This window comes from Plectrocnemia conspersa, unplaced genomic scaffold, assembly GCF_051122295.1.
Source record: "Plectrocnemia conspersa isolate PC_06_02 unplaced genomic scaffold, ASM5112229v1 ptg000009l, whole genome shotgun sequence".
Taxonomy (NCBI): domain Eukaryota; kingdom Metazoa; phylum Arthropoda; class Insecta; order Trichoptera; family Polycentropodidae; genus Plectrocnemia; species Plectrocnemia conspersa.
In genome coordinates, this window is record NW_028277173.1 from 4,931,960 (window position 1) to 4,958,925 (window position 26,966).

Genomic DNA, 26,966 nt, shown 5'->3' on the forward strand with positions numbered 1-26,966 from the left:
TTCTAATCAAATATTAAAAAAAATATTATTTAAATGTAATTCAATATAAATCAATCACACTCATCGAATGCAAATTTGTCCAATGTATCTCGAATTCCCCTGAACTAGCATGCAATACCTTAATGGACCCAAGGGAGTATAAGGGAATCCATTTAATCATTTAAGTGTATTTTAATTTATTTATCGCATAAACTTGTATGTATGTGTAGTGTATAGACTTAAATGTTATGTAGAAGACATCGTGTCATAAATGTATGTATATGTATATACACACAAAAAAGAGAAAGTTAACGTTTAAACTTTGACTCTTCTCGAGCATACGTGCATATGCACATGTATAATGACACACACACACACTTTCATAAATATATTATGTATATTCATTCATCTGCTACGTTCGTGTAAATTGAAAGAGAATAGACATTAAATTGATCGTGTGTTCATGCATAGTTCATTTGCATAACTTCCACAAGTTCTTCCATAAGGTGTCAAATTTCAACTCACCTAAATTTGATTTAAATTTGTTTGTATATCTTTTTGTTATAGCTTACGTAAAGTTGAAATACGATGTTAATAAACAGAATATTAAAAGTAAGAGTTCATAGTTTAATAAGTGAGTTAATCATTTGAAACGAATAACAGAAGATAAAACAACCTGGGAAGATCGACTAACCGGGTAATTAAAATGGAAGCCAAATTTTATTTTGAAATATTATTTACAAGTTTAGTTTGAATGTGACAAGCATTTTTTATGTTTTAGTTTACAAACATATACATGCTAGTTAAAAAAATCAATTAAAATACTGAAGATTGTTAATCTTTTAAGTGAAACAAATCGCCTTTGTTATCTTTCTTTCCTTGATTTCACAACTCTGACTAATAATAATTAGCTTCGTCGTTGACTTTGATATTGATTTACAATCATTGTCATCACGACATCCACAATTTCCATATCAGATCATTCGCGTGACTCTTCTACATCCTCGCTTTTTGCAGTATTTTTGCAGATCTAGGAAGTCAGTTAGCTTTGGTTTACGGAAAGGCTTTGAAAACGCAAACTATGCACTATGAAGAAACTAAAATCTTTCAGACGCTTTCAAAATAGTTGTAGTCTACCCTTCGGCGCCTGTTTCGTCACACGATTGCATGATCTTCTTGCGCTTTTATTCTTAATTGCTTCCTTATTGTTGTTCAGACAATTTAGAACCACCTTGTCACGCTTCGCGTTCTTTCCAGGGCACGTGCACAATACTAGACAGAATGAAAGAAAAAAATGTGGAATTTTTGGTGTCGACACGCGTATCACTTGGTTTCATATTTTAATTAAGATTGCTCAAAAAGTGGCTTATGTTTTTCTCCATAATTTTATATTTTTAGTGAAGGGCCAGTACTTAAAAAAAGACATATTAATATATCGAGTTCAATTGCTTATCATATAAACAACTTTTAAACGGAAAAATTTGGAAGCATTAAACGATAAAGTATTTTTATTGTGGAATTTTCCTAGTCGTGTAATTGCTTGAGAATATAGTAAAAAATATGTTTATACCCTATTAAATGAATATTTATAACAATAGTATCTTGAATGCAAATGTAAATAAAGCGCATTATATTGTAAATTATTAATAAAAAATCATACCAGAAACAGTTAATTTTTAGCATAAGATTTACATAGCTTTAGTTTGAGCCCTACGTATTTTATTTTTTATTTTGATTCTATGTATCCTAATTAATGTGTTACCATACGTTTTATATATTGTCTGGACTATTAATTAAATAATTTTAAAAAAAATGTTAAAAATACTGCAACTTGGAAAAATACAGAAATTTAGAGAGTCGAAGATTAAATCCTAAGAATATTTTAACTACTAATACAATTCTAGTTATATTTAGCAAATGGTTTGTAAATTTTTAAAATAACAAAAACTAACGTTTTCTTGTTTAAAAAAAAACCAAATATTTTCATATAAGATACGAAGCATAAATTTAGGTATAAATACATTGCTTTTAATTTTCTCTATTGTCACTAAAATAAAGATTGCAAAATATCTAAAAATAAATAGGAAGAACCAATAAATCCATAATATTCCATTTATATTTCGCGAATTAAAGTATATCAAATAGTATTTAATTATAATTTAAAAGTATAATAAATTTGAGGAATAAACTTAATTCAAATTAATTATTTTTTAGATTTTTTAATATATGTTTATACCTTTAATCATAGTTGACATCTAAAAGTAATTATTCAAATTCTTTAATACATAAAAATAACTTATTAAAAGTTATAATTAAATCACTATTTTCACTAAAAAATATTTTTCCAAAAATGTACAATTTATCGTTGTTTGCTGAACGATTTTAATTATAGAGTAAAAATTGTTATGCAATCACATAATTTTGTAATTTGCTGATATTTATTGTCTAATTATGTATTTAAGATAATATTTTATTTTAAAAATAAATAAGAAAATCATATAAAATTGATTTTCTGATTTTAAAACAAAATTATTTTTTGCCATTAAATATATTTTTTATATCTATAATTAAATTTACAAAACCTTTAAATATTTTTTTCAATCAGAAATATTTATATATTGAAATCTTCTTCAAAACACAAATAACAGATAGTTTTTTTGCAAAGTTGCACAAATTTTGAAAAATTTATTTTTTAATATACTTTTTACATTAATAATTATATGATACTTGATAAATAATGTACATTTTTTTCAATTATTTACAAACTGTTTTTCTACACAAAAATATTTTTAATTCTTATATATTGTCTTTTTTTAAATACAAATACCAAACAAATTGTATTTCTTGTGAAATTAAACAAATTTTTAGAAATAATATTAATTTAAAAAGCTTGTCATTTAATATGTGATTTTATATCAATAATTGTAGTTTATATCTAAATATTAAAATAAGTACCAATAGTTCTTATTTTATATGTATCTTTGTGTTTTTAATCTATACATATTCGAGTTTAAGCAGTAATATGATTTTAATATTTTGATATTTAGTGTATATTACAAGTTCTTGTTTCAATTATATCAATAAATTAAAAAAAAGATATACCTAATATAGAATATATTTTTTAATTATTTTCAAAATATTTTTATTTTTTGAAATCTTCTTTAAAATACAACTAGCCAAAAATGAAGTTAATTAAATTTTAGGAATAAAATTAATTTTGCATTTAGTATTTTTCTTATGTTTAGTTTAATATAATTATTTACAAAATATTTAAATTACTTTCAAATAAAAATCTTTATATGATATATTGAACTCATATTTATTGTAAAGTTTAATGAATTACATGAACAAATGAACATAAGTAAATTTAAATATTTAGCTTTAAATATATTTTCATAGCAATAATTATAGTTGATGAAGCAATAACAAAATCTTTTAATTATTTACAAAATATCTTTCTAATTAAAAAAATTCCCAATCTTAATTTAATGCACACTTTTTTAAAACAACTATCAAATCATTTGTCATTATTGTGAAGTTTTATTCATTTAAAGAATCAAAGTAAATTATAGCAATAATTTTAATTGATATCTAATAGTGCATATTTTAATAGTTTATAATGTAAACTTTGTTATGATCCATATAGATCCTAATTAAATCAGTTTTGGTCTTCTTAAATGAACCATTGATCGTTATTTGTTCAGCAACTTTGATTATAGCATAAGATAAACGATTTTCAATCATATGGTTTTACGATTTGCCGATATTTCTTGTATTAGATATAATTTAGATTATGAATAAAAATAAATATTGAACCAAGCTACTGATATATCAAATATATTCTTTAAAATATTAACAAGCTGTCTTTCATATCTTTTAACATCACATCTATCAAATAACTAGAATTGTACTTGTTTCTGAACTTTAAGTACACTATATTAACATATAATTCACATTCTATTTGTTATTTTCTACTAATATAAACATTGCACTGATCATAATAAATTCAATATAATATACATATATCGACAAAGTTGTAAAAGTCAAATAATAAGCAATAATATCACTAAAAGTGAGTTTAAAATCCTAAAATATTTTTTATATGTATGTACATCAAAGCAAATTTAACACAATACGAACCAACAGAACGAACAAACACAGCGGTGTAAATATTGTTAGAGAGAGCGAGAGGCTTTCTAGGATAGGTGCAAGCAGGTGAGTGCATCCAGAGTGCAGTGCACGTGTAATACGAAGGGGGAAAGTGGGGGAGACTCGCACGTGTCGCAACCTCGGTCACGTGCAAGGCCGACAGCCTTTCTTTATTCGCTTGTCCATAAAACTTCTCAATCTTTCTAAATTTTCGGTTGTTCTTTACCATTTTTTTAATGTTATCAAAGTAAAAGAATCTAGTTTTCATTTTAAACTAATCATAATTTCAAATTACTTCTTTACTGTTTAAAGTTAGAGGTGTAACTCAAAACAAGCAATCTACATAATAATAATAAACACTCTTAAGATTATAAATAAGAATTGCGTTGATGCGTCAGTTATTGTCATTTTAACGCATAACTTGTCTGATTTTCGGTCGTGTAACAACCCCAAATTAAAAATGAATAATAGCTGAGAATAAAATTTATTTATGACATTATATGCATTTAAAAAATAAAGTAGCATATTTTTATTATATGGCAAATGTATAATTTTTAATTTAATAAGTTTTGGTTCAGCTATTTATTATTAAAAGATAAGCTTCAAGATATACCAGCGAAGCAGATTATGACCATGATGGAAAAAAACTACAAAGTTCATATTGTATATTGCCCAATCAGACTTTATAAAACACATCTATGAAGTTGTAATTGTAGCAAAAATTCAGCACATTAGATCGGTGGTATAAGTCGATGACTAATACTTTAAAGAACTTAATTTTAATCCCATATGAACAAGTTTTTTATAATAGCGCATTTTTTATAAAAATTAAAATTCGAGCGCCGCTGCCGGAGCTCGAACCCGCAACCTCAGAGTTACTTGTCTGAGACGTTACGGACTACGCTATTCTGCCCGTTATGTTTAAAGAGATGTTTAAAAAATGTTATATATTATATTGGAAATTATAAAATTATTATAATCAGCACTTCGCATATATCAAATATTTAATTTTGTATATGAAGAATAATTAAAAAAAAATAAACAGTAAATAGTGATTGGTACATAGTGCAATATTATATTTTTTTTATAATATAAAATTGCGTACTTCCTAATAAATCATAGTTATCTTAAAATAATAATATATTTATTGTATATTTTATTGTTTTTTTTAAAGACAAAAAATAAAACAATATCATTTTCTATCTATAAATATAAAAAATAACAACTCAAATAAAAATAAATATTATATATAATAAAAATAAATACAATATATAGATTTTTAAATTTAACTTTGCTGTTTTTGCATATCTAAATACAAGTTTACAATTTATAATTAGTTTAGAAAATAAATTTACACTTTATTTTCTTAACTGGGAAAATTAAAATACTCGGAGTTTAGCAGAGCTAATTTGAAAACAATGGAACAGTGCCATGTGCACTATATGTTACAGATCAGCAAAATATTTGAGATGCACGTGTCAATTAAAAGCAAAAAATTATAATGCTTAAGATACGATTTTTTAATGATTAAACCCCGTTATAGTAAATAATATATAAGGTATTGGGAATAGCAGAAACAGCTGCAATAAAAGCATAGTAATGCTTTTGTAGTGTGTAATGTTTTATTATATTTTATTTTTTATTACAAATTAAGACATAAAAACAGGTTGTCCTAGTGCGTCATGTTGTCTATTGTATTATATTTATAAGAAAAACCTTTAGCATTAAATATTAAAAGAAACATAATGGTGCACACCTAAAATATATTAGCAGAATTTTTTCCTAATTTTTTCGCATATTTTTTTTTGCAGCTCCTAATAGCTAACAATGAAAACATCATAATGTTTGGCAAGCTCGTTAATATTATGGTTCGCCAGTGTAAGAGAAACGTTTTCTAGCACTGATATACTGGCCGCAGCGTGTAAGAATAAGGGACGCGATCGTAACTCTCTAAGGCACTCTAAAACTCGCAGCAGAACGTCGTGAAGCATTGATGGGTTGTCAACACTGTCCCTTAGAAGCTTTAAAAAGTGCTTTATTGAGTAGATGCTACTCTGAGAATGCAATGAATTGTATTCCAACGAATATTTTTTTATTTGAGTGCCTTCCAACAACAATAAGTACTATACTTCACTTGGATTTAAGACTATGCACCCATATTCGAAGACGCTACGAACTTACGTATTGTACAGAATGTGAATCGGCAATAAATTATTAGAGTGACACGCGCTCCGCATAACGAAGCCGAGTATCCTTATTCCAATCTTTAACGATTCGCTTAAAAATCATAATTTCTACTCCAACGTCACTCCTAAGTCATCGATGAAAATATTTCTGCTTAAAATAACTCTGCCTAAACTCTAAAATAATTCCGCCGGGCAAAGGGATCTGGAAAATGTGACACCTCGATTGACCACCACCACAGCAGATCTTTCTGTAAAGAGTGTGGATCCGATTTTTTGTGAATACTCTTAAACAATTTCAGATCATCAGCATATAATAAATATTCTGAGCTATTATTAGCTGAAAAAGTTTTATCTATCCTGTAATTCTAATACTTGCACATGCTTCAATATTTTGATAATATCTCTTAACTCTTATCATTATAAAACTAAAAATATTAATATATTCCTCATATATTTATTTTAGAATATTAATGTATTAAAATATTACATTACATTACCAAGATTTTTTATCACGTGAAACGCAATTCACGTGATTTTTCCATACATTTTGAGAACACGTGAGGTGGTTAAACCTAGACAGACGATAGGAATCCAGTTCAGCGTCGCAGCATCTCAAACTTTGAGGTGGAACACCTCATTTTTCACTTGCACGGAGTCATCGCAGTTCATTGATCTTATGTTTATGCATTGAATATACAACAAAATGCATAATAATGATTAAAAATAAACAATGTTGTTTTTACTGTAAATTTTGTGTAAGATAATTGCAAAATTGTCGAGCACTCAAACATCCATAAGTATTGCAGATAAACCTCAATATAACCGTTGAAATTATACAGATTTGAGTTAATTTATTAATCCAACTTATATATGAAATTAAAATAAATTTGTATCTAATAATTTTTTTGATAGTATATTATGTTATAAGAAGGAAAAATATTATCACAAACTTCGATATTATCTTTTTATAAAAATATATAAACATATGTATAATACGTCACATTGAAAATGTATTTTAAAGTTATTTTAACATATTTTTTAATTCATAAATCAATAGTAATAGTTTACAGTTACAGCTTTTTATTTCAATATCAAGCTAACAAAATTATATAATAAATTAAGGCTGTTGCAAATAATGTTATGACTAACTTAATTATACATTTTTTCTGACAAGGAAAATACGGTTTCATATACTTTTAGTATGAATGCTTTTTAGGGATTCATATACAGCTTTTAAATTAAAATTCCAATTTTCTCAAATCGTGTCTTCATTTGCTAAATTTAGAAGTTAAGACGACCGGTCTACTTGCAGCTAAGTAATAAAAAAAATATAAAACTAGAATTACAAAATATTGTTAATCTATATATTGGCGTTAGTTCAATGCGCCACAATATAGTAGACACAATCAATACCTACATATAAATAGATATAAAGAGACTGAAATCAAAGTCTGTAAAAAATGGCATATATTATAGTTACAATCAACATATGTGAGATAAGAAAAATCAAGGAAAACCTCATCTAATATAGTCGTTCGGATTTTTAACCATATAATAATCATTACTTCTGATTTCCCATACACGATTGAAATTTAAAAATACAAACGTCCGTATAGGAATCAAACCCAGGTTTTTCAGGTATAATCACTCAAGGATGGAATAGCGTAGTCTGTGACGTCTCAGGCTAGTAATTCTGAGGTTTCAGGTTCGAGCCCCAGCAGCGGCACTCGAATTTATATTTATAAAAAATGCGCTATTATAAAAAAACGGCCCCAGTTGCAGTGACATCTATTAGTTATAAATTATATTATACGTAATAATTTATAATTATTAATACATCATATATCAACGATTCCCAGACTTCCGATCAGGTCTACTCTATTCTCCAAGAGTTTCACTCGCTGTTTTTAAATGTTTAACTATGTAATTATTGAAAATAATATTTTGTAAATATCGAATCTATTTATTGAATTCTACATTGCAAATGCATGTTTACATCCTCCGTTCTTAGAATAGTACACAACGTCATTTTATTTATACAAAATTATATGATATATATGCTATATTGTGATGTTTTGTTTTATTATTTATTGACAATCTTCATAAATATCATCAAGCATTGAACGATTTTTTACTCATAAAATAATTCATCAGTGACAACAGATATATTCTTAATATTTTTCATTATGAACGATACATATTTTGGCATTTTCTTATGCGCAGTAGAAGCGCAGCTATTTTAAAAACACCTAGTGAACGTCATGTAGTCTCTAGCTAGGGTTAGCAATACCGGTTATTACCGGTATTTAAAATTTTTGCACCTACACTTGGAACCTCTCCCACTGTACATGAAGATTTGCTTTTTGGAGTGCATGCTTGTCGCAGAAAACTTCGCTCGTTTATTTTATAAGTTAAAGAAGCTCTAAAAAGTACATGTGAATACTATTCTATCGTTTTTTCTATGCCTCGATCTATGTAATTTTGATGATCTCATGGTTATGTTAGATATATCTATTTACTATAAACTCTAATGCTCGTGTTTAGAAGTACTTACGATGGATACTTAAATGCCCAAACATAGTAAATTTCTTAGGAAATTGTGGGTGTATTCAAGTTTATCTTGCGTGTATCATACTAATGAAGAGGCTTTGTTTTTACGTTTATATCCTGTCTATATAATAAACCAAATTCACAAAATACTGTAATTTGCAGAGTTACAGTTAAAAATAGGAAAAGAAAAAATGATCGTGCTCATTTTTCCCCGACGACCTTGAGTCTTCGTCAGCGAAGCGACTTTCACTCGCGCCACATTGCGGCGCACTTCTCAAACAACGCTAAGTGGAGCTTTGTTATATAATTTTACGCATAATGTATGAGTGAGTGTGTGTATGTATGTACGCAATCGTTTACATATATTAATTATATAACCAGATTCACCACGTGCGAGCTGCCACCTCACGTGTCTCACCTGCTAATGTGTGACAAAACATTTTCTATTTCCGAGGAAATATACTAAATTCTCACTAATCAGGTATTAATACAATTCAGTGATAATCTTAAAATGAGCAAATGAAGAAACTCTTCCAAAATAAAACAACCTTCTAAACACGCGTCTCACAGGAACAGGGCGATTAAAAAATAATATCTTCCTAAGCATAATTGAAAAAATAAAATGAGCCAAGATTCTAACGCCAAAAAAATTTAAATTAATTAATGAACATGTAATTATATTTAAATTATTTACTTGTTACAATTATCAAGTGAATAGATTTAATTAAATAATTTAATAATCGTTCAATATAACCAAACTATTTAAAAAAAATTAAAATCATATTATATACAATTTAATCAATTCAAAAAATATTTTTCATATTAAATTATATTAAAATTATTAACTTCTAACAATTATTAAATGAATATATTTAAATAAAAAATGAATAATTATTAAACCTACAATCATGTTAAGTTATTTAAAACATTTTTTCAGAGAAATCAATTTTAGACATTTAATAAAACTAAATACATTTTATTTCAATTTATTAATGAACTTTTAATTATATTACATACATATACGGAATAGCGTAGTCCGTAGCGTCTCAGGCTAGTAACTCTGAGGTTGCGGGTTCGAGCCCCGGTAGCGGCACTCGAATTTTTATTTATAAAAAATGCGCTATTATAAAAAAAAGCACCTATCGACATCTATTGGATATAAATTATAGTATATATAATAATTTATAATTATTAATTAATATATATGTAACCGATTCATACTTAACTTGTAGGTATTCATTATACACGATTGACTTACTTAGTTGGTACAGATTTACCCCGTTGTAACAGAAGATTTAATAAAAAATATGTAAGATTTTATTTTATTCTTACAATTTTGCCTTCCTACATAGGAGAGGCAAAATTGTAAGAATATAATAGCGTTTACCGCAAGGGAGTATTTGTTTTATACAGTACTCAAAATCACTCTTAAACCACTCGTGTCATTCATTCAATACCTGACTCTGATTGATAATGAGCTACTTACAAAAACAGATCCAAGAAGATACGAATAATTACTATTGGCGACTGCGAGCACGCCATATTTTGACTAATGACGTATTAATACGTCAAAATAAATGGACGGTCCTGGCTTGGGATCACTACAACTTCTGATCCACCAAACGCATATAGTCATAAAACGGCGTCACAAAACCTTCGCGATTACTTATTTAATTATAAAAATATGCAATAATCAAATTTTAAATAAAAGTACTTAAAATTAAAAATATAACCCGTTTAGCACAAATAACTAAAGCATGTGACGCGTTAAAGATAATTAATCCACCACTTCGCAAATAAGCCAAAAATACAGTGAAATACTATTTATTAAAATATGTATTGAAACCTACTAAATCCTTTCGTTTATAGATAGCTAGAATATTAATAAAAATATGATAATATTATTATTCACTACCAATAATTTCTCAAGGAGTCAAGGAAAGAGGATCGTTGATCTCCTCCTATTTTCACGATCAGATATAAGCCGAAATACTGTTGTTGAAAAGATTGACTTGATAATTAAATTAATTTAACCAGCACAATAGACGAGTGTGAGTCTCTGACTGTTGAACTAAAAAACCTCGGTTCGAATCCCATATGGACTTTTCTAAATTTTTCTTAATTTTCATCGTGTCTAAGAGGTCGATATTAGTGATTATAATATAAATATAATTCTGATCGATTATCACAGATTAGTTTAACCTAGATAGAGTATCGTGATGATTAATTAAAATCAAGGTCATATATACTATTTAATGAAAGTTCTCTAATAATGAGCTATTCACAAAAAAAAAATAGACGAGATTTTAACCATGAACTTCAACTTCGTTTTTCAGATCTGGTTCAGCTAAGTAGTCTCCTTGGATCGACTAGGGCTTAACTTGCTCTTCGAGACGACTTGAATATTTTATGACACGGAGCGTTACTATTAAATTTTCATGTAATTTGCAAATAATTCATAAAGTATTGTAGTTTTTATTTGGAATTAAAATAAATATATTTTTGATTTATTTTTCTCATGGTGTTATGTTTATCGTTTTTTTAGGTAGTTAATAATTAAGTATCTCTAAACAAAGAAAGCATACAAAAAAGTCATATTATGTATTTTTAAATTATTAATCTAATTTTATTTTTTTATTTTTTCACAGCAAAAAATATAATATAGATTTTAGTAGCTTTAATTCTTAACGAAATGTATATGAAAGCTTATTTACGTATTATTCACATGATTAGAACAAATAAAACAGTAATAATAATTATAATAAATAACAAAAAGTCAATATCACCCTGTGTACTCACCTATACCGGTCTATCCCTCAAGGTAAATGACTTATCACAGAGCCGAAATTTAAAAACACGTCATGATCAGTTATTAATTTTCGACAAAGTATTTTTTAATGTTTATCTACCGCCCGATGTAGATTTTTATAGGGACATAAAATCGCTAAAATTATTTCGTCAGAGAATCGTATCTGTGCGGTTAGTTTAAATGTCGCTCGTAAACTTAATAGAAAGGGTCCTAAAACAGAACCTTGAAGAACGTCAACAAATAGAGACTATAATTATTAAATGGATAGTACGAGAACGATCTAGCGTTTTCCAAATCAAATCGAAAAATCATTTTTCTCACAAAATTCTTAGGCGTGGATGGTATTTAAATAAGCAGAAAAAAATAAAGGACATAATGTAGAAGAAAGACTGCGATAAAAGTAATAAAAATAATTATAAAAAAAATAAACTTAACCAAGTTTTTAATAGGGATAATGTTTCTTTCCCTTGAAATTTTAAAATATTTTGTTTTGAAATGTCAAGGGAAAGACTAAAAATCTATTTTATAGTGAGAGTGCTATTTTTTGCTTCCAATATATTATCAAATTAATTTAAGGGTAAGATAACCTGATTGATTACTTTAATATGTTATTTTGACCTATTACATATAATCAACTGCAGTAAAAAAACGTTTTCTATTAATTGTGACAGGTGAATGAACTTTTTAGACAATTATAGTAAAAATTAACAAATGTGCAATTTCTAAGAAACAATACAAAATGTATAGTGGGCAAGATTTTTCACTACAATGCATTGATTAAAGATCAATTATTTTGTTGATTTTGCACTTATTTTGTAAAACCAGCATTAAACGTTCAACGAACTGAATAATAAACGATAATGATTAATGAATTTAGTAGTAAGACCAAATAATTTCAATATAAGCTGTATTAAATTTATAGATATAATAAAATGAACAAAAGTAAAAAGTTTTAATACTATAATTATGTTTAATGTATTAATACATATACATTTATTAATTAGCACTTGTTATAACTATTATCTAACTATTGACCTTAAAAATAAATTGACCCTGTAAGTGTGCTAATGTTATAGACAATATTAAGATATTTTGCGATTAAATCATAATTACTATATTATTAACATAAATCTAGACCTACCTCTATTATTAAAATATGAATGACAAATAGACAAAAAATTTGCCCCAGTAAAAATGTGTTATTTGTTATTTATTTGGGTCAATACTTTGTTTTGATTTTCAATACTGTTATGAAATTAGTTATATTATAAAATAAAAGCATGTTGCAATATATACGAATAAATAGACTTCCTTGTTTAATGTTTTATATATTTATAGATTGTAGTAAATTTTTAACTATTTAGATATCACTAAATATGGAAACGTTAAACGATGTGATTATATTATTGCTTGTCTTATTACTTATTATCACGCAATATCGATATTAATAATAAAAATATTCATAACAAGTGAATAGAACCATTATAACAATGCGAACTTGAATCAGTAATGAAGGAATGTGTCATTACATTATAGTTTAAAAAAATGTTAGAGTTAAATTATTATCTTTTATATTAATTGATAAAATTTATAACGCGTTATTCGTGACTCATTACTTTAACCATGTATTATTGGTATTTTAAACACATCAAAGTTAACCATAATAAATATCATAAGCTTAAAAATATTTAAGGAAAATAGTAAACTAGTGACATCTATAGGTGACTGTCCAATCAATATTAATTTTGATCAAATAAAATTAATTCAAGGTATCAAGGAACAAGACATAATTTTTATTAATTTCACGAGGGGTGTTGTGTCTTTTTTTATTTGCTGTCAAACTTGTTTGGTTTTTCTGGGCTCCTATGCATTATTGATTATTTATTTAAATTAAATTAAGACCATCGTGACCTAACAGGTTACAAAATACAAAAATAAAATAAAATACAAGTAAGAAAGAAAGAGAAAAAATCATAAAATATTACAATTAAATTATACGAACCGGACCAGCTCCTCGTAACTGACATCAATCAATGTGTAACGCCAGTGTATTATGGAACTGTATTTGGAACAAACAGCCATTTGCGAGTCAGCTAGTTCGGACCTGTTCTAACGGGCATCAAAAGTGAAAAAAATGGATAAACGGGCACCGTACTAACTGGACAAATCTATGATAATCAGAAAGTTAAAAAAACACTTTTATCATTTCTACTGAAATTTTTAATTAAAATGCAATTTTATTGAGGAAAGATACAGAAAAAAACATATATTGCTTACAATAGAATAATGGTATAAATCGGTGACATATACTTAGGCTCGAATCTTATATGGACTAGGTTTTCCTAGATTTCCCTCATCTAACATGTAAAAATAAAATCTAGCTAGTTTGTGAACAGTAACATATATCGATTATAAGCTGATAATTAATAATCTTAACATTAATCTGGAGTCCAACTATTTATTTAGTAGTTATTGATTGTGTTTACTTCGTTGTATCGTACGCCTGTCATATTGCAACGAAATATAAATAAATACGTATTGAAAGATCATTATGCAAATAGAATAAAACTTAAAGAAGGTCATTAATATTAATGATATATAATATTATCACACTTACTTATCACGCAATAATATAGTACATCTTTAAAATTAGATTAATAATTATTACATGATTTTTTTAATCGACATAATATTTCCTCAGAAAAAAATAATATGACAACCGTCCCTAAGCATTGACCTGTTTTCTTACCGATAAACACAGATGATTTATAATGTAATATATTTTTAAATATTACTTCTTGGAAAAAATGGTTGATTGATCTCCTTCAGAGTGTATTATATTTTTATGTAACAATAGACATTTGCATGTAAATTATATATTATGTTCTTTAGATACACTATATTCAAGGCGAACGACATGATGATACAGAAATTAATCATTATAACTGGATTAACAATTTCTATAAAATAAGGAAAAGTATTGAACTGGAATGTAAGCAATTTTGTAATACACAACATATATTATATAGTGAATGAAAGACAAGGTTTTATTATTGTTTTATGACTTATCAAAATCTATTTTTACAACTTTATGTATAATGTATCCATTCTACCAATGTTCAATTAACATATTCATAAGTCATAACTAGCTCTCGAAATTATTGCCATGATGAAACAATAATTGCTAACAATAATCCATCTAAATCACTGCATATTGACAATGAAATATGCAAATTCTATAAGATAAAAAGCGACCATGGCTCATATAAAACAATAACCGTGAAAAGATGCATCTGTAATCTGCCCGTGAGGCCGTTTTTATTATTTTTATTATACTAGTATTACAGATTTTTTCACATCATATTGTAATAATAATTGTTTAATCGGTTATTGTCGACGTCAAACTGTGTGCATGTGCTTTGTCCACTAACCCTGAAGTTCACGTTCAAAGTTAGCTCGTAAGATCTGAATATAGATATTTTCTCGGAGGAGAATTTAAGAAAAATGTATATATTATTTGATTCTGTAAACCATTGGTATATACCAGAAAAAATCAAGGGATTGTACAAAAATTAAATATAGGTTCAAACGATGACATTTTTAATAAAAATAAAACGATCTATTGAAGCAATTTGCTTTAATGATCTTTAAGAGAATTACTAAGTTAATTTATTTGTGAATGTATTATATGTGAAAATGTATACATAATACTATAAAATTTATATACTTAAATGAAGACCACTTAAAATTATATTTTTATTGTTACAGGTAATATTTTCGGTCCGTTCCTCTTCATTACATGCACAGATAAGATTCATATTAAAATAATATAACGCTGACTATACAGTAATTAGTTGCCACCGATGTACCCATAGTTGCTACCAATCTCTACAGTATATTATCGTATAGTAAATAATAATAAATCAAAATATAACAGAAGCTATTTTATCTACAACATGAATACCATCGTTAATAGTCGTCAGCACTCCATGTTTGAATTTACTTAACATATAAAAAAACTCGTGTCTCAAGAGCTTGCAGCCATTACGACCTTTAAACCGATATATAGCAGAATAAGATACTTATCATGAACAAGTAACATCATATCTTATATAAAGCTTGTATTATTTATTTAAAAATTTAAATTTTGATCACTCAAGAATTCCCTCAATAGTTTTGGTGTCTAGATGATTTCTTTCATCAGACCACTGTATCTCTATCAGGGAAAAGATCCTTTCCACATTTTCAGGAATTGAAAAAATATATTAAAATATTATAAACATGGCAAAACACTGTTTGAGAAATACAGATTATATTATTTAAAAAATAATAAAAATACTATTTGATTTTTAATGAAGAAATTTAAATATCCCCTTACTCCCACTCTGAGACTGTCACGATTTTGCTGATCCCCCCCCCCCTCTTTTTTTCTAAACCTGTGACATTATTCATATCTGTAAGCGCACAAGAGCAGAGCTGTCCACTTTTTTCCCTGTCTAAGATTTTAAATTTTTTATTTATGCTGCTGGAGACCAACAATAGTTTTGCACTGGTTTACCCAGCCGTGTCATCTGTCACTTTGACGTTTTAATTACTCTTTCATGCGATAATATTCGTGTTTGTTTATTATAAAAATATATTTTAAACATGCGAAACCGTAATTTAAGTAATTTTATATCATTTCTTTTTCATTTTAAAGAGGTAAAAAATATATTTTGTCAGAAACATTTTTTAGTCACATATAAACATTACTTAAGCAATAAACAGTAATTTAAAAATATTATTATTAATTTAACAAATTTTTAAACGTCATTTTATAAAAATAAAAAAATGGACTGAATATGGACGACTTTTGACGTGTTACGTCCATGTTTATAAACGTGGGCAACCTCGCGGATGACAGCTGCTCCATCAGATCCAGCAAGTTTTTACGACATGCTTTACGCCCCTCGACCGTCTGTTATGTAACGCGATTTTCGCAAATTAGCAAAATGCTGCTCTACCGCTGCGTTTGCTTCAAGCTGAAGCACCACTCCTACTCCATAATCGGTCTGATCATCGGTATTCTCATATCGTTCAATTATTTCCACTACGAGGATGTCGATCTGTGCCAAAATTACAACAACATTCACAACAACGCCGAAGAACAGATAAACGCTCCTACCACGACTGACGGCTATGAGCCTAAATTCTTACAAAACAAACCGATGCAGACCAAGAAGCTGGCGAAGAACCTCCAGCGGCCTCGTTACTACAGCACCGAACTAGGCATAAGAGAGAAACTATTCGTCGCCGTAGTCACCTCGGAGAAGAGTATCAATCACGCCATAGCCGTTAATAAGACACTAGCGCACGTACCCAACAAAATCAAGTTCTTCATCACTGCCAATGCCATCAAAAGCCATTTGAATCTCACTAATATAGTCGTCTTCACTGATACCAGAGAGATATTGAAGCCGTTCCATTTGGTCAAGTATCTGTGCGACAACTATTTAAATGATTTTGATTATTATTACTTGATATCGGACGTCGGCTACGTAGACGGACGTAAATTAATGGATCTGGTGAACGGGATAAGCGTCAGCGAAGATGTGTATTTGGGCACGACTCCTGAACCTGACAGTAATTATTGCAGCTTAGGTAATTATTTTTTATATCTATTAAATTTCTGCCCTAAGATTGGTCGATCGCCCTGACGGACGGGACCAGTATGTATAAGTACACAGGGAACAATTGTTTTGTGGTTGTTGAGGTATTACATTATCATCCCTTTCACTATTGTTATAGCTATGTATGTTTTGTTTATTTCAATCCTTAATTTTATTTATTTCTAAAATTAATACTGTTTCATATATTTAAAAATTTGTTAATTCTGCCCTTTTTTCAACAGACTTCAGAAAAAATTAAAAATATGTAGCTATCTTTTACCATCAATAAGAAACGAACCTAAATAACAATGTGGTTTAAACTTGCATATAACAAAATAATACAAATCTGTGGTTTGACACAAAAACATCGATTCTGACGTATACATGTGGTGTAATAAGTAAATAAATACAATTTTTATTTGTGGATTGCACTGTTCGGTATAGTCTTTAACTCATTCAGCGACTTTGCCTTTATCTCCAATATTCACAATACGTTTTCCTTTAAAAGTCACCTTTGACGTAGTGCAAAATCCAAGAGCTGCTTGCCCATTATTCTGGTCTTTTTTTTATGTAATCAAAATGTATTTTTCAGACGCGGGTATGTTGATCAGCAGTTCAGTTTTGAGGAAAATAAGAGACAACTTAGATTGGTGCGTGAGAAACACTTATTCAGGCGAAAATTATGAAAATATCGGACGCTGCATAATACACAGTGCAAATATTAAATGTCAGAAGAGTGTGCAGGTATCAATATTATCTTAATATTTTTAATTGTACAGGTTTCTCTTAATTTATATATTTTTTATATGAGATGATACTTGCCACTTCGATGCTCATCTATTATTTGATTTACATACTCACGGCTTGTTTGAATTAATCTTATTTAAACTTAAATCGTTAACAGGGCCAGGAGATGACGAGCTATCGTCTATCGCCGGAATGGAATCTTCAGACCGATCTAAAAACCGTGATTCAAAGTAACGACTTCAACGAAGCCGTTTCTGTATATCCGATTAAAAATTACTCGGACATTTATAATCTACAGTTATATTTTGCAAGAGTATGTATCATATATTAGATTATAGATAAATTGGTGTTATTTATATTTTTATATTGTTTATGTTTTAATAGTTGCATCTGGAAGCTGTGAATAAAGAAATTGCTTCACTTAGCAAGTTTGTTTCGACCGATTCATTTGAGGGACACTGGCCGGCTGGGTTGAGAAACGATCCGACGTTGCCGTTACCGAGGCCTCCCGATAGATTCCACCAGCCGAGATATTCAACAATAAACACGACTCATAATCTCATGCCGGATGATTATACAAATGTTCTGGAGCATTCTGATGCTGAAAAGCAAGACATTGACGTTAGTAACAATGTTGATATTCTGAAATAACTTATGAAAGTTAATATATAATTTTTTTATATAGAACATCATAAATAATGTGATATCTAAAGTTGAAAGCGGTGATTCAAATTTAAAGTATCACTCGCTCGTCAACGGATACAGACGTTTCGATCCGTCTCGCGGAACGAATTACATATTCGATATGAACTTTAAATCACTTGATAACGACGACGATGTTACGTTGAAGAGGATGGAAGTGTTTAAGCCGCTGGGAAAAGCCACAGTTTTAACTGTGCCATACGTTACTGAAAACACAAGGATTATCATGATACTACCGATTTGGCAGCATGAAGTTTTATCTGCGGCGGATTTCGTCAAACATTTCGAGACTACGTTTTTGGAAAAGAAAGATAAACTCTCAATGCTGATGGTATGTCACATATCTTTATTGCTTCCTGTACTTGAATTGATTTTTTTATTATTTATTTACAGGTTTTTATGTATCCTGCTGAAGCGCCTAGTAAAGGTCCCGAAGATCAATTCGGTACTTTAAAATCGTGTGCTTTGGACCTGTCGGAGAAATATAGATTGGACGGCTTAAAAGTTGTATGGCTGTCAATCAGATTACCTGCTGTGTCGTTCATATTCGATGAGACCGGATTAGTGACCATGGCGGCTCTGGATTTAGCATTACGCAAAATGCCTTTAGATAGCTTAGTATTATTAGGAAAATCTCAGATGTTGATGAAGCCAGATTATTTGAATCGGGTAATTATTGGATTAATTAAGATTTTTACACCCGTATATTTGTAATTAATTAATTTGATCATTTCAGATACGGATGAATACAGTTTCTGGTTATCAAATCTTCAGTCCGATTGGCTTTCAGCTATATCATCCGCAATTATCGACGGGACTAATTCCTAGCAAAGGTTCCGGTCGATTCGCATCTTGGGATTACAGAGTATTGTCGTTTTACAGTCGAGATTATGTCAATGGTATACTTTTTATCTAATACAACTATTCCTTGAGATGTTTTTACTATTACTATTTTTATTTCAGTTCGTAAGCTAATTCAAGACAAATATCCGATTGTTCGAGCCGATAAAGACATTGAAAATCTATTCACCAAAACCAACACGAATATGACGTCAATTTTTGAGATGTTTGTCAAATACTCGCCCAATTTGCACGCATTCAGAGCCGTCGAACCCGGAGTCTTGTTCAAATACGACGAGAGCATCTACTGTCCGCCTGAAGAAGCTTATAAAAACCAATCGCTGGTCGACTTTGAAGCAAAAGATCACACAATTCGTTTCGGTAATACTGCACTGACCGAAAAATGCTTAGACAAGCTGTCCAAAGACAACTTTGAATCTATTGCGATCGGTGGCAGAAGTCAACTGGCCAAAATGATATTCGAAACTTAACGATAGATTGCTTAGCGATAGCGTACTTTGCCAAAGTGTTCTTATGTGTTTTATTTATATTGTGGGGATAGGTTCTCGATACCTCAAATTATCACAAGAATTTTATAGCTAAGAAAATTTACAATATATCAACATTCCGAGAGTTATTCTTGTTTTATATATACACTTAGTCTGTGGGTTATTACATTTTAAAATTTTAATAGTGTTTCGCTTCAAATTTTTAATCGGATTTTAATTATTATTTTTTTACTTTAGAATCCGTAGATGTAAGGATCTGTTTTATTAACATAAATCTATATTTTTATTATAATTTTTTATGCACTTCGTTATGAAAAAGAGTTATATGAGGACATAAATGTGTTTTTTAATAATTCATCTCTGTGGAGAGAAACGGCAATGTATGCCTGAATTTATAAAAATTTCTATAAATTATTTTTATTGTGATGTCATTAATAATATTTTTATTTTATCGTACAGAAAATTCAGTAACCGCAGATTAAGTGTCAATGAGTTATTCTCTCACCAATGCTCTCACTAATGCTTTGTTGCGCAAGTTTATTTGTGTTATTATGTAGAAATATTTTCCTAGATTCTTTAAAGTTTGTCTAAATATCTTTGAAGCTCATAAAAGACATACTACCAAATTTAAAATTTTACTCATTATCGAAAGTAGATAAAATATCCTGAATGCTCAATTATTAAATTATGAATTTGTTCAACTTCAAAAAAGTAAAGGTATCGAGTATTAAAATGTATCACCCTATCCTTATTTTATTATTATTGTTCCACTCGAATCTATTGATAATGTATTAATATTATTTTTATTTAATATAAACGTAATCATTTGCCAATTGTTTATATAGTATTATTAATATTAATAATTAGTACGATGTGATTATAAATGACTCTTGTGATATTGCACGCTAAAATTAAATGTTTTTGCATTTCATATGAACAATAAGCGTGCACAATTTATGAACGCATTGAAACAATTTCAATGTAACGTATAACAATTATGATATATTGATGGATCTAAAAGAATTTACCATGACAATTCTTATCTTATTTAGAAGACAATCAATTGATCAAATTAAGTGCCTGTTTTTAGTCATAAATTACTCAGAATAGATGTATTACTATTTTTATGGATGCTTTTATATAAATATGAAATATATTTATTGTAATATGTGGAAAACCCGAGATATGTGTTTGTATTTTATTTTAACACGTTGGAAGCTATATATTATATATATATATATATATATATATATATATATATATATATATATATATATATATATATAATATATATTATAATATATATATTATAATATATATATATATATATATATATATATATATATATATATATATATATATATATATATATATATATATATATATATATATAGTTAGTAAAAAATGAGCTTGCATGATTTTAAATATAATTTTCCGTTAATTTAATAAATAATTATGTAATGTAATTTTTTTAATTATTGTATTTTATGATTGAAATTAATACAGATTGTTATAAAAAAAATATTTCGGTTCAATATAACCTATTTATATATTCATACAAACAATAAAAACTTACTTCATTTTAAACCATAAACTAAGAGTAGAAATACTGCAGTATATATAAAAACTTACCAAACAAAACAGTAGTTACTGATTTTTATTTGAAAAATAATATTTGATACCTAAAATAGCACTCGGAATTGACCAGAGAAAAGAGTAAAATTATTGATCTCAATAAATACTTTAAAAAAAAATGTAAAACTTTTCGAGTTATCTTCTAAGAAACAAGCAGATCTTGAGAAAACATTTTATAATAGTATTCTAAAATGTGCGAAAAACAATGACTGACATTGATTCGTATTAATATTTTTAATTTCATATAAAATAATACAAAAGTTTGTTAATAAGATAGCAATAAATAAAAATAATGAGTTGTGAATTACACTAACAAAAATCAAAACAGCAGCCAAAAGACTAGATTCTGATCATTTTTACTCTGGCGACTGGTGGCAATTAGACACATTGAACTGCTGCAGTAGTATTTTTATTGAATTGTATTACTGTTTTCAAAATAGCGGGGCGCGGGCCCGCCAGTTTGCCAGTCGAGAAAATGTCCGTCGCTAGTGTTACCCGAATGTCGCCAAGTTTTGGCCATAACAAAATCTGAATGAAATGAAAATATATATAATAGGCCCCCTTACATTACTATTACTTTACTCAATATGTTGTCGCTGCATATGAAATGACACGATTTTGATGAAAATAAGCTATATATATCAACATCCAAAAATCTGCACTTAAGATCATAAAACTCATACATTGACTATAAAAAGCATAATAATGTAGTATAAGAGAACATCTAAATCTAAGAACCGTGGACATGTTATTTTTGTCTATCAAGACCAAGAATAAAACATAAATAAAGATAAATATCTTTTAAAATTGTAATTTATTTTGTCAGCGTATCAATACAACCTCAACCAGAAAGTCTCATACTGAAGTCGGTGGGATAATGACGGAATAGCCATGTCAAGACTGCCATAGACTCAGGGCCAGATTGAAGCTGACTGGGTCGGTCGGCAAGTGCTTAATTTCTTGCCGACCGACTAGTTGTAAAATCATATAAGTGAACGATTAATGAATTTTAAGTGGTTTGACCGTGCTAAATATAAACTAAATTCCATATTGTGTCATGACATGATGTTTTTCAGTGACTAAATTTTACGTTTTTTTTTATTTCTTATTCATGGGGAATTACGAAAATAATAATAATAATAAACAAACACTCAAATTTATTCAAAATATGACCCTTTTATCAACGCAATGATTATGAATGGTCCTGTTAAATTAAGAAATTGTATTGTTTGTATATTTTTAATACATTATTCTATTATAATATATAAGCATATTTTTTTAAAAACTATTGAGACTACGTAACAGTTCTATGGCAATTTTTTTAATATATTCAATATTAGAAAAACTATACAGCTACATATCAAACATGTGCATTTTAGTTTCGGCACAAATTCAATGTTGTCATTTTAATATAATGTATACTAATTAAATTTATTTTCTGAATAGATTTTATTGATATTTTAATAATCAAGATTATAAATATAAAATCATTCATTGACACCATATCAAGTTAATATAAAGTTGCCATATGTTTTGATATGTTCCATTGTTTCCATGACGACACAGAATTTTAATACAGTCATTCATACAACAGAATCAATCGCAATTATACACAACATTAAAAATTTATCATTCATACATAAATTATGCCTGTTTTATTGTAGTATAGTTACATATTTTCCAAGTACTGATTTGGACCAAGGATGGGACTTTTTGACCGTTTAAGCAACTGGCTGGGTCTGAAAAAGCGAGAGGCCAGCGTTCTAGTGATAGGTCTAAACAACAGTGGCAAGTCTACACTAGTGGACAAGTTTAAGCCCGAGGAGAGACGGATGAATCACTCAACTCCCACAGTGGGCTTCAACGTTGAAAAGTTTCAAAGTTCGTATAGTGATTGTTTTGAATAGGAATGTGTTAATGCCTTATTCTATTTATTACGACGTTCTCATCAGGTGGTGGTGTGGGTTTTACAGCATGGGACATGTCGGGGCATGGCAGGCACCGGTCTTTGTGGGAACACCATTACCGAGACGCTCACGCGATCATCTTCGTGATTGATTCCAGTGATCGCCTTAGACTTGGTAAATATATGACTGAAATGATATTTAAAGTAGTTATATTCTAATCACATTGTATTGTAGTTGTAGTAAAAGATGAATTAGATCTACTTCTGCAACATCCAGATATTACCGGCAGAAGAATTCCAATATTATTCTTCGCTAATAAAATGGACTGTCCGGATTCTTTATCTAGTGTTAAAATAGCTGCAGGTGATATATTAAGGATACATTCTGTTTTTAATGCTGATCAATAAATATTTAATAATATATTGTGTGTATAATATATATTTTATTTTAACAGGTCTAGGATTAGAGAGAATAGTCGATAAACCTTGGCACATCTGTGCCTCGAACGCTTTAACCGGCGAAGGACTGCAACAAGGAGTAGAATGGTTGACTCTTCAAGTTAGAGACATACTTCACAATCCGTAAACGTGTACATATAATATTTATTTACAAAAATCTATAAATTGACAATACATCACTACAATCTCAATTCGCGTTTCATTCTTTCTTCTCTATCTTCTTAAATTGCGCTATCTGCAGACCGACACTGTTCAAGATTTGCTTTCCGTTCAAATTTGAACTGTCCGTACCAATTTTGAAGATCCTTCCGCATTCTCTTATGAAGTATTCAAGATCGGCTTCGATCTGTTTGTTTGTAGATTGATCTTGAAGCTTATTTAATTTGTTTCTTATATTTGGACCGAGACATTTGTTTGTGAGTTGTGCGAGTCTTGAAGTTTCAGAACTGAAGGCGTCGTCGAGATCGAACAGCTCTAAAGGCGGAGCCGGTAACTCACGAAACGTTGGAGGGAAAACCTGTTACAAATTACATTTATAATTAATAATAAAAATAAAATATATTATTTATATTAAAATATAATCACCGCAACTTGCAGAGCTGGTAACGGAGTTTCCAATTGAGGTTTGATTAACTTCAATGGTTCATGTTTGATTCCCAATAATTGATACAATTCTATTGCTTCTGGAACTGATTTATAATACTAGTTTAATACTAATGGTAATATATTATGATACTGGTTTGAGAACATCAATATTATACCGTTATTATAATTAAAAGAAAATAAATGCATATCGAACATGCTAGTAAAATCCAATTCTTTAGAGCCATTTGCCTTATCGTTCCAATTTTCACCTTCATCTCCCACTGTGAGACAAGGACGTAATATTTCAGACATAAATACAGTATCAGGAATAGTCTTATAAGCATTTATCTATAAGTAAGCAAAATATTATTATCCAAAAACAATTTTTTATAACGCACTTTATATTACGAACATCTGGATCATCAGCGTCTACAGGATGTAAGTTTAAATCTGACGTAGAAGTAAGAAATCCAATGACTATATCTCTTATATGATCGTTGCATTCTTGATCTATATACTGATCGTCGAAAAAGTGTCCGGAACCAAAAACGACCAATTTTCCATTTTTATCTCCGGTGAAAAATGAAGCGAGAGGTCTTTTAACTGGATAGGCAGCTTCACCGCTCGTTAATATAATGACTGAAGGCTTTTTAACATTTAAAGTCGCTCCATAAGGATACACAAACGATGGAGTATTAGATCTGCGTAACACAATAAAAATTAGTAAAAGTTTGCTAATTATAACAATAATAATCAAACTAACACATTATCAGGATCAGTTTTATAATTGCTCATCTTTTGTATAGCTTTCACAATGGAACGATTAGCGATTCCGTTGGATATCAGACATTGCTTTGGATGAAATAATTTGTGATACTTAACTCTGACAGTACAATCTATATTAAAATAATATCATATTAATAAATATTGTTATTTATATAATCACAAATGTTATTGAATTACCATTATTAATTACTACTCCATATTCTTCCAAAAAGAAATTAATGTTTGTGTTATTGTTATCTTCTCCTCCATCTGTTAATGTTACCAAAACCGATCCACCGTTGCTTAAAAACTGCTTTAAACAAGATAGTTCAGAATCGGTAAAGACATCTTGCGGAGTTGGTATAACAAACAGTTTTGCTTCTTCTAAGACCAAAGCAGTTATTTCTTCTCTATTGCTGAAATAGTAAATAAAATTGCATATAAAAATCAATGTGCTATGAATAATTTATGTTTGTTCAACTCACATTGTAACCTTCCATGTGTTTTTCAGTTTCCTGTGAAACTGCTTGTAATTCTCGTTTAGTTTGAACAATTCGTTTTTTGATGAGTTGAATATGATTGTGTTTTTTTGCGCTTGATCTTTCATTTTTAGTTGATTTTTGTGCCATGAGAGTACAAACGTGTATTGTTTACGGTTTGGTTACTAAGTAACCAATGTTTGTGTTTCAAAGATAAAAGATAGTCAAATCAGTAGTTATATAGACAAGTTTCAAACCATAATACAGATACACTTAAATCCAAATCCGACTCAAACCTTAATTCCTCTACAAGTCTAAATGTAGTAGAAATTTACTAAAATGGTTCATTACACACTACAAAATGCTGCGCTATCAGATTCTTACAGTGACGTCATTTCAGAATTTTTCAGAATAAATATATTTAACCACTGAAAAATACACATTGACTGTTACATTTGTACATCACATATGAATAAATAATGATAAGTATGTAAATGTATATTTTACTAGATATGGACAAGTTAAAATCATATAATTTCTCCAGCACTTGTCAGATAAATTATATTTTCACTAGTAAAAATATATATTTACCAGTGAAAATGTATGCCAATATAATTTCACTGAAATAACATATTTAAAAAAGATTTGAAACTAATTTTTTAGATTTTCATTGAGGGATAGCCCAGAATTTTTGGTTTAGTATCAGGGACGTCATTTCAGCTTTTTTGCGGGGGGGGGGGGCAAAAGTTAGCCACTCAGTGGTCGTTTATTTAATATTTCGACATGTATTTTCCTAGTTAAATTCAAGGGAGGGTAAATGTCCCGCCTACCTCCCCCCCACCATAAAAAAGTCTTATTTTTTAATGGTATACGCGTTTAAAAAGTATTCTTGGAATTTCTCGCTGCACAGCAAAAAGCAATGACATTTGATTAAAATAAAAAGGAGTTTTTAGGGAAAAAAACTTATCTAGAACATTTAATCTGGAAAAGAGCTAAAATTAATCGATTTAAAAAACGG

The 26,966-nt window shown here is 28.7% G+C and overlaps 3 protein-coding genes across 4 annotated transcripts; 2 read left to right on the forward strand and 1 right to left on the reverse strand.

The window, feature by feature from the left end:
- Positions 1–16,546: 16,546 nt before the first annotated feature.
- Chpf (Chondroitin polymerizing factor) lies at positions 16,547–21,301 on the forward strand. Its single transcript, XM_088192983.1, has 8 exons — positions 16,547–17,313; positions 17,914–18,065; positions 18,226–18,381; positions 18,453–18,689; positions 18,754–19,101; positions 19,164–19,439; positions 19,507–19,669; positions 19,734–21,301. Exons 1-8 carry the CDS (start codon positions 16,665–16,667, stop codon positions 20,099–20,101), a joined length of 2,349 nt encoding a protein of 782 aa, XP_088049109.1. The 5' UTR covers positions 16,547–16,664; the 3' UTR covers positions 20,102–21,301.
- Positions 21,302–21,591: 290 nt separating this feature from the next.
- Positions 21,592–24,310, forward strand: Arl6 (ADP ribosylation factor-like 6). 2 transcript variants are annotated; one of them, XM_088192985.1, is made up of 4 exons: positions 21,592–23,635; positions 23,707–23,835; positions 23,896–24,024; positions 24,116–24,310. In XM_088192985.1, the coding sequence occupies exons 1-4, from the start codon at positions 23,458–23,460 to the stop codon at positions 24,244–24,246; spliced, it is 567 nt and encodes a 188-aa protein (XP_088049111.1). In that variant the 5' UTR covers positions 21,592–23,457; the 3' UTR covers positions 24,247–24,310. The 2 variants fall into 2 exon arrangements, with proteins under 2 accessions (XP_088049111.1, XP_088049113.1); XM_088192987.1 differs by having other exon boundaries at positions 23,728–23,835.
- Positions 24,237–26,197, reverse strand: IFT52 (intraflagellar transport 52). Its single transcript, XM_088192984.1, has 7 exons — positions 25,955–26,197; positions 25,668–25,885; positions 25,468–25,600; positions 25,117–25,405; positions 24,881–25,052; positions 24,705–24,808; positions 24,237–24,636 (listed from the first exon to the last, which is right to left on the reverse strand). Exons 1-7 carry the CDS (start codon positions 26,074–26,076, stop codon positions 24,319–24,321), a joined length of 1,356 nt encoding a protein of 451 aa, XP_088049110.1. The 5' UTR covers positions 26,077–26,197; the 3' UTR covers positions 24,237–24,318.
- Positions 26,198–26,966: the final 769 nt, after the last annotated feature.

What these genes read in the sequence shown, in the direction of transcription:
- Chpf (XM_088192983.1), top strand. Translation starts at nt 16,665, where the DNA reads ATGCTGCTCTACCGCTGCGTTTGCTTCAAGCTGAAGCACCACTCCTAC. An exon ending in AATGTCAGAAGAGTGTGCAG is followed by an intron (nt 18,066 to 18,225) that starts GTATCAATATTA and finishes AATCGTTAACAG; the next exon opens with GGCCAGGAGATGACGAGCTA. An exon ending in CAGTCGAGATTATGTCAATG is followed by an intron (nt 19,670 to 19,733) that starts GTATACTTTTTA and finishes TTTTTATTTCAG; the next exon opens with TTCGTAAGCTAATTCAAGAC.
- Arl6 (XM_088192985.1), top strand. Translation starts at nt 23,458, where the DNA reads ATGGGACTTTTTGACCGTTTAAGCAACTGGCTGGGTCTGAAAAAGCGA. An exon ending in CAACGTTGAAAAGTTTCAAA is followed by an intron (nt 23,636 to 23,706) that starts GTTCGTATAGTG and finishes CGTTCTCATCAG; the next exon opens with GTGGTGGTGTGGGTTTTACA. An exon ending in TAGTGTTAAAATAGCTGCAG is followed by an intron (nt 24,025 to 24,115) that starts GTGATATATTAA and finishes TTATTTTAACAG; the next exon opens with GTCTAGGATTAGAGAGAATA.
- IFT52 (XM_088192984.1), bottom strand. Translation starts at nt 26,076, where the DNA reads ATGAAAGATCAAGCGCAAAAAAACACAATCATATTCAACTCATCAAAA. An exon ending in AACACATGGAAGGTTACAAT is followed by an intron (nt 25,886 to 25,954) that starts GTGAGTTGAACA and finishes TTACTATTTCAG; the next exon opens with CAATAGAGAAGAAATAACTG. An exon ending in TACCAGCTCTGCAAGTTGCG is followed by an intron (nt 24,637 to 24,704) that starts GTGATTATATTT and finishes AATTTGTAACAG; the next exon opens with GTTTTCCCTCCAACGTTTCG.